This window comes from Sminthopsis crassicaudata, chromosome 5, assembly GCF_048593235.1.
Source record: "Sminthopsis crassicaudata isolate SCR6 chromosome 5, ASM4859323v1, whole genome shotgun sequence".
Taxonomy (NCBI): Eukaryota; Metazoa; Chordata; class Mammalia; order Dasyuromorphia; family Dasyuridae; genus Sminthopsis; species Sminthopsis crassicaudata.
The window spans coordinates 174,004,000-174,017,581 of NC_133621.1; the positions used below are offsets into that span (position 1 = coordinate 174,004,000).

The 13,582-nt window shown below is 33.0% G+C and overlaps 1 protein-coding gene across 1 annotated transcript in view; it reads right to left on the minus strand.

Annotated features, from left to right (window-relative positions):
* The window catches only part of IRAG2 (inositol 1,4,5-triphosphate receptor associated 2), a 103,952-nt gene that overhangs the window by 39,324 nt on the left and 51,046 nt on the right, over positions 1 to 13,582 (minus strand). Inside the window, 5 exon segments of the mRNA XM_074269590.1 lie at positions 2,185 to 2,263; positions 3,062 to 3,215; positions 5,644 to 5,740; positions 7,479 to 7,559; positions 9,336 to 9,397. Of these exon segments, the coding sequence (XP_074125691.1) occupies positions 2,185 to 2,263; positions 3,062 to 3,215; positions 5,644 to 5,740; positions 7,479 to 7,559; positions 9,336 to 9,397 (473 nt within the window).

Genomic DNA, 13,582 nt, shown 5'->3' on the forward strand with positions numbered 1-13,582 from the left:
GCTACAGAGAGGTCAAAAAGATTGAGGAGTGAGAAAATGATCCTGTATTTGGCAATGAAGATATCACTGGAAGCTCTGGATGCAGCAGATTCATATATGTGTGTATGTGTGGGTATGTGTATGTGTATGTGTACATATATATATATATATAAATATAGATATATATACATATATATATGTATATATAAAATCCTACACATCTTTTAAGACCTAGTTCATGACTCACTTTTCTCATGAAGCTTCTTCAGAGGTTTCATTTGTTTCGCTTTTCTCAGAACAACTATTTTATTAATTAATTGTTCATTATATAGTTTGTCTTTATGGAATTGGAATTAGAAGAAAAGTTCTTAACCTGGGGTCTGTGGACTTTTTATTTTTGAAAACTCAACATTTATCTTGGAATTTAAGGTATTTTATACTATACTTAAATATGTTTTGATAAGGAGTTCTTAGCCTTTGGTTCACATTGGTATGTGAACAACCTATCCCACCATATCCTTTTTACAGCTCTTAGTACTGTACTCAATACTCAAGTGCAAAGTTCATTTTTAGCCCAATTCTCTTTTGCTGGGACCTTGGAAAATAGCTATCTTCTAGAAATAATTTAGTTTTGATTTCAATATTAGGTAAGCCACAGGATGTCTCAGAAACCTTCCAGGTTTGGTAGTTATGAAGAATTTCAAATTCCTCCTCCATATGGCCTCATCATAGCCATCTAAGTACCAACTAGCCAAGTAAACTGAGGGTCAAAACATCCTGCTTCTAAAACTCTCATCAGAATTAATATCCACATTCTCATCTCTTCCTCCTTACCTTTCTCTCATTTCCTTTCCCTCTCTTTGCTTCTCTTGTCTCTATCTTCTGTCTCTCTCTCTTTCTTTCTATCTCTTCTGTTTTCCCACCCATCTTTCTTCTTTCTTTGATTTCGTCTCTTATTTGTCTTTGCCTCCTTACTTCTCACTTTTTTTTCTCAGAGAAGAAAAGTATAATTATTTCATACTTCAGTGAGCAGTAGCACTACTGCTCCAATCTCTCAGATGAAAAAGCACTGGAAACTCTCAAATCAGTCCTCTCTTTCATTGCTTATATAAAATGCACCACTGAAATTCCATTGGAAATGTCTTTAGGATCCCTCTCTTTCCTCAATATTCTTGAAGCTACTGATCTAATTTAGCTTCTTAGTTACTGTCTCTTTGCTTTGATTCTCTTCCTTTCACTTTATACTAGGTACTGATGCCAGACTAATTTTTCCTAAAGTGCTATCTATTTCATGTCACTTTTCTGATCCAGAATGTTTAATGGGTCATCATTAATGCCTGGTTTTCAAATGTCTCTATGCTCTGACCTCACTTAATTATTTCCTTTTGCTCCACAATATACTCTTTTCCTGTGCTCTAATTGTGAAACAGGGTTAAAAATGTCCTTATACTTGTCATGGAGAGAGCCATCTGCACCTATAGAGAGGATGACTGTGGGAACTGAGTGTGGATTATAACAATGTTTTCACTTTTTTTGTTGTTGTTTGCTTGTTTTTGTTTTCTTTTTCATTTTTTTCTTTTTTGATCTGATTTTTCTTGTGTAGCATGATAATTGGAAATATGTATAAAAGAATTACACATGTTTAACATATATTGGATTACTTGCCATCTAGGGGCCATTTAGATTACTTGCCATCTAGAATCTATCTATGCATATATTTTGAAAATAAAAAGCTTTAAAAATGTCTCTATGTGTATGACATAATCATTTTTGCTTCTAAACCTATCTTCATGCTATTCTTCTAATAGAAATGTTTTCCCCCCAAACATATAGGCATATAATAAGACATACCTTTGAAGACCTAGATTATGACCTACTTTCTTTAGCAAGTTTCTTCTGAGGTTCCACTTGTCTATTTCCTTTGAATAAGCATCCTACTAATTATCAATTGCACATAGTTAAATTCTTAATTCTCTGTAATTTTGCCTATTTAAATCAATGATTTCTTCTATATCCCATAAAATGCTTAACACATATTTGCCATATTATAGGCACTAGGTTAATATTTGTCTGTTTAAGTGATTATATACCAGGCAGTTTCCTTTTTTTTTAAATGTAGCTACAATATTAAGACAATAAATACTCAAGAAGGCAACAACAGGTTAACATAGACCTGATAAAAGGATAGATTTGTCTAATACTCACCTTCTGACATAGATCATCCATTGTGGCAGAAGCAAAAGGATGTGCAATTGTTTGGATGCCAACTGAGATGACTGAGTACCTAGCAGTAGAAGATAGAATTGAATATTTAAAAGTGAAAAACTGTAGGTTTCCCCCATGTATTTAAACTAGGAATAAATGTATGTCTTTGGCAGCATCCTAAATTATAAAATAGCCTCATTTCACTTTCTCTAAATCCTGAAGGATGAAGCATTATGCAAAAACATTCCTGAATCTGTCAACTAAAGCTGACAAGCCACAGAGATGACAGGTGAAAATGAAAATAAAGAGTTTGCAATTCAAAAATTTGCTTCCTTACTCTTGGCAGCTGAAGTGAAGCTTCTTTGGGGAAGACAATGGATAGCAACGTAATTAAATTTCTGAGTGTAGAAGGTTAGTTAGTTAATCTGTACAAGTACTCAGACTCTAGCAAAAATATAGATCAGAGAAAACTTCACAAGATAACACTTCCTTTCCTAGGAATTGATAACCAAAATAAGTATGCAGTTTGATCAAGTGACCTGGTAGGGTTTGGAGTAACAGGAAACATTTCAAGTAGCACACTTTGCTTTTGAAATTGTGAAATGCATGCCAATTTAAGGGAGAAAGAATACTATTTGATTTTAGTTCAACAAATCTTTCTATATTATCTACTATGTGTAAAACAGTGCACTAGTTGTAGGAAAAAAACATGAAAGTTGATGCATATTTTAAAAAGTTTACTTTATTAGAAATTAGAGAATTTATATTGCTACCAAAAATCTGAGGAGATAAAATTGCTCTGAAAGCAATTGCTCTGTCCTCTAAACATTTAAGTTTTGTTCAATGACGATATTCAATTCATAATCTTTTGTCTTACTTTTGTCCTTTGAGTATTATGTCCAAAGCAGACTCATCTTTCACTTCTCCATACTCTGATCTTTCACATGAAAGAGGGACTCTGTTTGATATACATGAGAAACTTGTTCTGTTCAGTCGTGGTGCCTTGGTTAAGTTGTCTAGGTGTAAGGCATCTGTATTTCAAAAGGTGTACATGAAAATAAATATTAATTTCCAAAAAATTACTCTATAAATTTAGGACCTTCTACTTAAAAAATACTAATCACATCATTACTGAAATGCAGAAATAATTAAATTCAATAGCAAGTTGTTCACTAGAGTTCTTAAGAAAGCCATGAGAATAGTCCCATATGCCATATTTGAATATTTACTCTATCCCACATGGATGTATGGGAGCAGTGGGAAGTATGGGAGAAGTGATCCCATCTAGATAGCGGTTGATCTTTTCTGAAGACCTTGGTTGTTTTTCCTACTTGAAAAAGGTAGCCCCTCCCCAAACCTGGTTTTCCACAGATCTACTTGATTATTCAATCTATTGTATAAATTGATACTTCTTGAACAATGTTTGTTCAAGAAAACAACTAAACTTAACAAATTTATAAAACAAACTGCAAAAAAATTTACAAGATTAGTTTGGAATTCCTAGCAAATTAATATATCAAAAGTCCCTAGAGATGTCTCACCTTCACTTCATAAAATAATAGGATGGTCCTTAAAAATGCTTTAACTTCTCTTTGATGATGCTTTGGTAGGTAAAGAATCAATCAATAAGCATTTAAATATCTACTATATTCCAGTCACTGTGCTAACCAATGAAAATACAAAAGTAAAAGTGTTATTCCCACTGTCAAAGAATTTATCTTTTAACAAGTAAGACGATAAGAATCATAGTATCTATCTATTTATCTGAATAAGGTGGCAATTGGGCTGAGTTTTAGAAGAAAGAGAGGAAAGGTGAATAAGAACAGATTTGGAGACATGGGAGCAATAGAACAAATAGATATGGTGACTGGATCTTCGTGTATGTGAGGAAAACCTAGCAGGACAGCCTGTCTAGACCATAGAATGAATACAACAGAATAAGATGGGAAAGGCAGGAAGGGGTCAAGTTGTGAACATCTTTTAACAAGGAAAAGAGGAATTTATATTTGATTACTGAGGTAACTGGCAGCTATACTGTAGTCTGTTCAAAGAGAGATGATATATTGAGACCCATGCTTTATGAAAATCATTTTAGTAACTGTGTGGTGATGGATTAAAATGGCGAAAGACTTGAGGCAGGGGAACAAAGACTTGAGGAAGGGAGGTCAATTGTAATAGAAAGATTTCTAAAAGTGTCTGGAAGATAGACCATTAGGCCTACAAGAAAAGTAACTATGTAAATGAAGGAAAGCGGACAAAGGCAGTTAAATCTCTTCTTAGCTACTGAGCAGTCATATGACCATAGACAAGTCACAATCTCTTTTTTCTCATGTGTAAAACTGCTTGTTGAACTGAATGGTCTTTAAAATCCCTATTGCTCAAGGTCTTTTGCTTTTTTAACTCCTATAGCCCTTTCTTATTTATTTTCTGCACTACATAACTGTTAATTTTTGTATGACTTCTGTACCTCAGTTTTCTGAGCTGTAAAATTATCTAATGCCTAAATTTATGATCCTATTATCCCTACTTCTAGACTGCAAACTCTTTAATGTAAGACTACATCTTACAATTCTTTCTCCTTGTAATCCAACCTTCTCTTATACAGTATCATACATAATTGTGCATATTATTTATGTGTCAGCCTTAGTAGGCTGATTGAAAGGACTTACAATTACTTGATTAATCAATCAACAATCACATATTACATGCCTGCTAGTTCCTAGGTACTGGAGACTTGGTTACAGAAAAAAGAAAATCTTTATCCTCTAGGAATTTACATTTTACTGGAGAAGACAATATTGAAGTGTGTGTGTGTGTGTGTGTGTGTGTGTGTGTGTGTGTGTGTATGTGTACAGAAAAAATACAGAGTAGTTGGATAAGAGGAACACAAGTTGTTGGGGGGAGAATCAGAAGGAAGAAAGGAAACAAGTATTTGTTACTATATTCCAACAACTGTGCTAAACAACTTATAAATATTTCATCTGATTGTCACAAAATCCTGAAAGGCAAGTGATATTATCCCCATTTTACAGTTGAAGAATCTGGGGCAAAAAAGGGGGTCTAGGGTGTCTGAGACAGGGAAGGCTTCATGTGGGGGTGGTGCTTAAATTGGACCTTGAAGAAAGGGATGCTTTTGTGAAGCAGAAATGAGGAGAGAATATATTCAAGACAAAAAAAAATGGTGAGTGCAAAGGCCTCCCTTGAAGAGAAGATCTGTATCATGATTTGTTTTTGCATAATTGGCACCTAGCATCATGCGTTGTATAGAACAGATGCTTAATAAATGCTTGTTGAAATAAACTGAATAGTAAGATCTAAATAAATATTTATGACTTGAATGACTACAAGGGATACAAACACACATGCACTTTATCTCCTATTTTAAAAGACACCCACTAACATGCCTTCTGTCCTGGACAATGTCTAATTAGGCAGACTGTAACCACAATATATGCTTACCTAAAAGAGGTGTGTACTGGTCTACAAATTCCAAGTTCAGTGGTGTTTTATGTATTCCTGATTCATGAACACAAGCTTTCTTGTGGTAAGGCAATCTCTGATGGGAGGAAAAAAAATCATTATCCTTTTCTTCTAAACTCACCTATCTCCCAAGATTTCCTATTAACCTTGAAGGCACTAATATACATTCAGTCATTCAGGCTCACAACTTCATTGTCATTGTCATCTCTTTACTCTCACTCTCCCACATATCCAATTTGTTGCCAATTCTTGTGACATCTTTGCTCTTTCCAGCCTCTCTCATCTGTATCATCAGATAATAATATCATAGAGAGCAGGGAGGGAGCCGAGAGGGGTACCCTTAATTTATAGATGAGAAAACTAAGAATTGCGATGTTATATGACATATCCAAAGTTGCACTGTTAGCTAAATGTCTCAGAAAAGACCTGAAGGTTGGTCTTCTTGAATTCAAGACCATGCCCTATCTATCACCTTAGTCTCCTCTCTCACCACCTTAGTCCAATCCAATTCAGTTTCACCACCTCTTGAGTGGATGATTGCAATTCAGATTTCTCCCTGTTATCATCTATCATTCACACAGTGGCCAAAATAATGTTTCTAAAACTAAAGTCTGATCATTTTATTCTCTACGCAAATAAATACTAAGAGTTACTAGTTACCTTTTAGGATGATATACAATTCCTTGATTTAACACCTTCTTATCAGCTAATCTTCTTATACATTCATCTTATTTATATACTCTATGGTCCACTTATACTGTTTTACTTGCTCTCCCTCACACTTATGGTCTTATTCTGCTCTTGGATTGGTTATTTCCCATATTTTGAATGTTTTCCTTTCTGACCTCTGCCTTTTAGATTTCTCACTTTCCCCTGAGTCACAGATCACATGGTACTTCCTATAGGAGGTATTTCTTGGTCCCTTCATCTATTGGTGCCTTTTTTTTCTCAAAATTTCTTAAATTCATTTTTTGTATATTCCACATATATGTTGTCTCTCCTGTCTAGACTAACTCCTTGAGATAAGGGACTATTTTTCATTTGTATTTGAATTGATTAAAGTAGTATCTGGCAAATAGTAGGCACCAAAATGTTTGTTGATTGAGATGTCTTTCATTTACATAGTTAAGTCTTTTATGTTTCAGTTTAAAAGCAGAAGGAACTTTTCAGGTCTTTTACTATAACACTTTGTACTTTGCCCAACAAGTAATTCTTAATAAGCTTCTTATACATGTAATAAGGGAAGGGAGACAAGTTCATCTAAATGGTTTTAATCAAGAAGTTTTATTTTTTTCTAAAATTAAAAAATATAATTTTTCTTAGGAGAATTTATCTATAGAAACAGTATGGCATAGTGGGAAGAATACTCAACTTGGGGCAGGACATCAGAGTTTGAATTCTGTTTCTTATATTTACTGATTGTGTGCAGATGAGCCTCTGTTATTTTACTTATTATTTACTTATTATTATACTAATCTCTGTATTGTGCACCAGGACTGTTGTAAGGAAAAGCACTTTAAATACTATAAAGGACTATTTTATAATATTCACTCTTTCTTAGAAGTATTAGTCAATACCATGATCTTGAGCTTATAAGAATTTAACCAATACTTATAAGTTCTTTATACTTTAACTCTCTTAAAATTATGGTACAGTAATACATTTATCACTTTTCACCATCACATCAGATTTTCAATCAAATAGAAAGAATATGATACCAAAAAAAAGCTGTCAAACAATTTGTTTAGGTTTGGCATAGTATTTAGTTTATAAGTGGCACCCAAACAATGACAATATGCTAAATTTTTGCTTACTGTTTGTTCTTTCAGTGGTTCTTGAATTAAATCTGTGGTGGATGAGGAATCATGATGTGACAAATTTTCACTGAAATAGTTCTGTGTTAAAAGAAAAATTAAGTTGAAAAAATCAGAATATTGAAGAAGTATGAAAATCACCAAGATGACTCAAGTATATAGCTCCCACTGTTGACAGCAATTAATATTGGAACATAGAATACCCTACTGTTGCTTCCCCATTGCTAGATCCAATTCTAAGTTCAAATGTGGCAATATGGCAGAGTCAAGAATCTGAGATAGCTTTAACAATAATGTCTTCCTAAGAAAGGCTTGTGAGGGCACAAAAATGTTAAAGCAGAAAAATCAAATCCTTGAGATTTAGAGATGATATATGCTTACTATAGCAGTGTATATAATCTGGTTATTACTTCTGAAGGGTAATTCAATAATATTTTGAACTACAGATTTCTGTATTTCATCATCTTTTTATTTAATGTCACAGTGATACTTTGATAGGAGGAGTATTCAATTTTATTTCCTGACATATATATATATATATTTTTTTTTCCTTGATGGAGGAAGGCTGGAAATACTTAACATTTGATGGATATCTGGGAATAATTGATAGAATCACACAGGATGAGGAAACATGAGTGGATTGGGATCTGAGCTAGTGAAGGGAGCTCCCAGATCAACAGGATCACAGATAATTTCATTTTGTTGTTCACAAGAAGTCAAGAAATATTTATTAAGCACCAAGAGTGCTTGTGGAGTCAGGAAGACTCACCTTCTTGAGTTCAAATTTGACCTCAAACATTTACTAGCTACGTGAGTAAGTTACTGGGCAGGTCATTTAACACTGTTTGCCTCAGCTTCCACATCTATAAAATGAGCTGGAGAAGAAAATGGCAAACCATTCCAGTATCTTTACCCAAAAAATGCCAAATGGGGTCACAGAATCAGATATGACAGAAAAACAACTGAAGAGCAACAAAAAATGTAGCAAGCAGTGTGTTAAATGCTGGGGATTACAAAGAAAGGCAAAGACTACTCTCATAGTTTAAATGAGGGAGAAAAATGTAAATAACTATGAAAATACAAAATGTATATGGGATAAACTGGGGATCATCAATAAACTAGGAGGAAGCATTAGTATTAACAAGCTCACATTAATTAAGTTCATTCTTATTGGATTTCAGCAATCTATCCAGTTTGAATTTTTGTTTTTTTAAACTTTATGTTCCAGGGACTAGTACATGGAAATCTATCACCTCATCTTACAGTGCCACAGCTTGTTCTTAGACTGTCAACAACACTGGGAATAGAGTATATTTCTTTTGTTTTAGTGCACCATGGTTTCATATAGCATGAAAGAAAAAAACAAACAAAAAATAAAGCAAAGATTGCAAAAAGGCGAAACGTACAATTTGGTCTCTGGAAGCATAAGCTGAGAGGATTTTGAATGTTAACTTAGGATTTAGTGACCAGCAAACCTCACAACCTTTTTAAGAAACTCTCAAAATTAAACCTCTGACTATCTAAGTATAAATAAGTGTATAAGTAAATACCACCCAGAAGAATGGAGATCCTTAAGTCTTCCATAATACTATATTTCCCTTTAGGAGTTAGAATAAATTCCTCTACCGTAGAGATATTATATTTTTAAATCAGATTCTCAATTTTCTGAAAACAAAATACAAAGAAGCATATTAAGAGTAATGCTCACTATTCTAGAATACTTTAATATTTATGTATTGGAATATATTAAAATCTATTAAAGTTGATATTTTAAAAACTTTACCACAACCAGATAATTTTCCTTGGTGAAAAGATATCATAGTATTGTGTTGCCACCACCAGCAAAAGAATTTGTACCTGACAAGATATTCTATGGGGTTGCCCTTTAAATAACTTCTCTTTCTGTGAGTCAAAAGTTGCTATAAAGAGATATTTACAATCATCTCAGTATGAATACAATTTATCTTTTGTGTCCAATCATTTCATAATGCCATTGATCCACTCAAAATTTTAGATAGTAGAGGCGAAGAGAGCAGAAACCAGACAATACTTTTTGGAGAAAAGCATTCAGATATGATAGTGCCTTTAAAAAAGTTTTAAAAAAACAAGATAGGGATAGGAAATAAGAACAATTAGGATTTAGACTGCTTTTATCACCCTCTGAAATGTAAAATTAAGATCCTCATTTGTTTTTAACCAGATCTATGATGTCATTGCTAAGGGAAATACTTAGTAAGAGCAATTTATCTACTAGTACAGTTTGGCAATTGTGAGAATTAGAGACATGCTTGAAAGGACAACGGATGATGGGAAAACATTTTTACAGTCAAAGGTTCTGATAAAGGCCTCATTTCCAAAATATATAGAGAATTGACTCTAATTTATAAGAAATCAAGCCATTCTCCAATTGATAAATGGTCAAGGGATATGAACAGACAATTCTCAGATGAAGAAATTGAAACTATTTCTAGCCATAAGATGCTCCAAGACATTATTAATCAGAGAAATGCAAATTAAGACAACTCTGAGATACCACTACACACCTGTCAGATTGGCTAAGATGACAGGAAAAGATAATTGGACAAATGTTGGAGGGGATGTGGGAAAATAGGGACACAGATACATTGTTGGTGGAATTGTGAATACATCCAGCCATTCTGGAGAGCAATTTGGAACTATGCTCAAAAAGTTATCAAACTGTGCATACCCTTTGACCCAGCAGTGTTACTACTGGGCTTATATCCCAAAGAGATCTTGAAGAAGGAAAAGGGACCTGTATGTGCAAGAATGTTTGTGGCAGCCCTCTTTGTAGAGGCCAGAAACTGGAAACTATGTGGATGCCCATCAATTGGAGGATGGCTGAATAAATTGTGGTATATGAATATTATGGTTTATTATTGTTATGTAAGAAATGACCAACAGAATGATTTCAGAAAGGCCTGGAGAGACTTACATGAACTGATGCTGAGTGAAAGGAGTAGGACAAAGAGATCATTATTATACTTCAACAATACTATATGATGATCAATTCTGATGGACGTGGCCATTTTCAACAATGAGATGAATCAGGTCAGTTCCAATAGAGCAGCAATGAATTGAACCAGTTACACCCAGAGAAAGAACTCTGGGAGATGACTATGAACCACTACATAGAATTCCCAATCCCTCTATTTTTGTCCGCCTGCATTTTTGATTTCCTTCACAGGCTAATTGTACATTATTTCAAAGTTTGATTCTTTTTGGATAGCAAAACAACTGTTTGGTCATGTATACATATATTGTATTTAATTTATACTTTAACATATTGAGCATGTATTGGTCAACCTGCCATCTGGGCGGGGGGGGGGGGGAAGAGGGGAAAATTGGAGCAAAGGGTTTGGCAATTGTCAATATTGTAAAATTACCAATGCATATATCTGGTAAATAAAAACTATTTAAAAAAAGAAAGGATAATGAATGAGTTATATAGCCAGTATGTGGCCAATGTAAGAATTAAACTCTGCTCCTTCTGTCTCTCTCGTTCTTTTTCTATTTTCTACTTGCTCTGTTACATATAAATGAACTGGTTCTAAAAGCAAATAAACAAAAGCCCTTATTTTTATTTTATTTTTTCCAGTTATGTGTAGAAATAACTTTAAATACTGATTTTTAAAAATTTTAGTTCAAAAATTCTCTCTCTTCCTCCTCTCTTCTTGAGGAAACAGGCAACTTGATACAAATTATATATGTGCAGTTACAAAACATATTTCTGTATTAGCCATGTCGCAAAAGAAAACACAGACAAAATCAAACCAATCCTAAGAAAAGCAAAGAAAAAATTTAAAAAGTATGCTTCAATCTGCATCTAGACCCCACTTTCAGTTCTTTTCTTTGGAGGTAGATAGCATTTTATAGAAATGTCTTACATAGTTTTTTAGATCATTGCATTGCTGAGAATAGCTAAGCCACTCCCTGTTGATCATTTAACAATATTGTTATTACCATGAACAGGGTTCTCTTTGTTCTGCTCACTTATCTTTGTATCAGTTCCTATAAGTGTTAATGGAATGATTTTTTGTTTTTAGAAAAGAGTAATGTTTTCTAAAGCTAATGAAGTATTTGAATTATATAATAGCTTCTTGTTTATACAGAGTTTGCTTATTCAATAAGCACAATGATTCAGGGCACAACAATATTGTGCTTTCCTCACAAAATGAGGTAGGTGGTATATTTTTATCATTTTACAGATGAAGAAACTAAGGGACTCCAAGAGCTTCACAGATTATTGATTTAGAGCTCAAACAGACTTCTGAAGTTTAAGTCTCACATTTTATGGGCAGAAAACTGAATCTGAAAGAGGTAAAATGATTTGTTCTAGATTTAAAAAGTAGTGAATACCAGTGATTATTCATTACACAGTTATTGTAATGAATTGGATTTGAGCCATGTCTTTTGGCTCAGTGTTTTTTTCCACTATGCTACATTTACTTTTGGGACAGAAAAAAAGTAGTTTGAGTAATCAAAATATTGTCACACAATTCATAGCAGAAAATACAAATGTTTTATTGAAAGAAACCTGTCCCTGGCTACTTTTATCTTATACATAATTCCAACAAATTTGTTATTGATAGCAAAGAAGATTAAAAGTAAATAAAATTAGAAGGGGGTAGGGAAGGAGGAGAGGAAAAATATAAGGAATGTTGTTAGAGATAAGTACAATGACAGCAGTTAAAAGTGACAGATGACACTATGACAATGAATGAGGAGACAAAAAACAAAGTTTTTCTTTTCAAAAACTTGAAACTCATTAAGCCCAAACACCTGGAAGCCTTTGTGTAACAATTAAGCAATCTTATACCTCAATAGCTCTGAAAAATGTATCACTGAATTTCGGCAAAGTATGGAAATCTCAAATTACTCAGAAGTTAAAGTATATGGACTTGAGTATGCAACATAATTTACAAAGATCTTCATTAAAAGTTAAAAAGTAAGAATAGTTTGATACATAAAAAAGAAAAAAAATCAATTCACATATATAGAATGCCGCATTTCCAATGATGATAAACAAATATTATATAACGAAAAACTTCAAATGATTGCTGATTTGAACTCTAGAGCCTTAGTGAAGCAACATCTACCTCATGCCACAGAGAGGGAATAGATTAAAATCAAGAATAAAACATATATTTGGATACATTCAATGCAAAAATTTGTTTTTAATTGTTCAGTTGGGAGAGGCCAAAGAAAGAGATAATGTTAAAATTAAAGAAAAGAAAATATTTTAAAACACTACATGTGAGATGGTACATAGTAAGGTCAAATAAGATAATTGCATAAAGCACTTTTTTATTGATGTGCTTTGTTCTTTACACTGAAAAATACAGATTGATCTCACTTCATATGAAGTATCTGGTGACAAGTAAACAGTCAAACTTGTAATATAGTGACCTCATTTGCAAGTGTATAATACATTTCATAACTGTAATTCCATCTTACATTTCTTCATTTAAAAAAAAGTAACACAAATTTATTTTCCCTTTCAATTTCTCTCCACTCAACTGAAACAAATTTATTTTAACAAAACCATATACAAACAAAACAAGTTGTTTCATTGGTTATATATAAAAATATTTATGTCTTATGCTATACCTGAAGTCAATTATCTCTCTGTAATAGATAATATATTTCATCATTGGATATCTAAAACTGATCATAATTCTTTTAGCTTTTGAAGTTTGTTTTTATAGTGTTGTACAATTCCCCCCCCCCCCAGTTCTGCTCATTTCATTCTTCATTAGCTTGTGCAAAGCACTTAAAACACACACATTGGAATGGATTAAAAAAAAACATGAATAAGTTTATTGATAGAGACTTGGAAGGAATTAAAAAGTGTTATATTTTATGAGTAGAAATTCATATATTTAAATGTAAATAGTTACAAAGCTGTTTTAAGGGTTTCTTGTTATTAAAAATAAATTGCATTTTAAAAGAGCATTCCAGTGATTGTCAATCTTTCTTGGTTAAGTTAGATAATGAGGCCCTATTTGTTCTGTTTTTCAGTGAATTCTATCATTCCATAGTATCAATTAACAGTCTCCTTCCTTCTCTTATTCCCTCTTATCAAA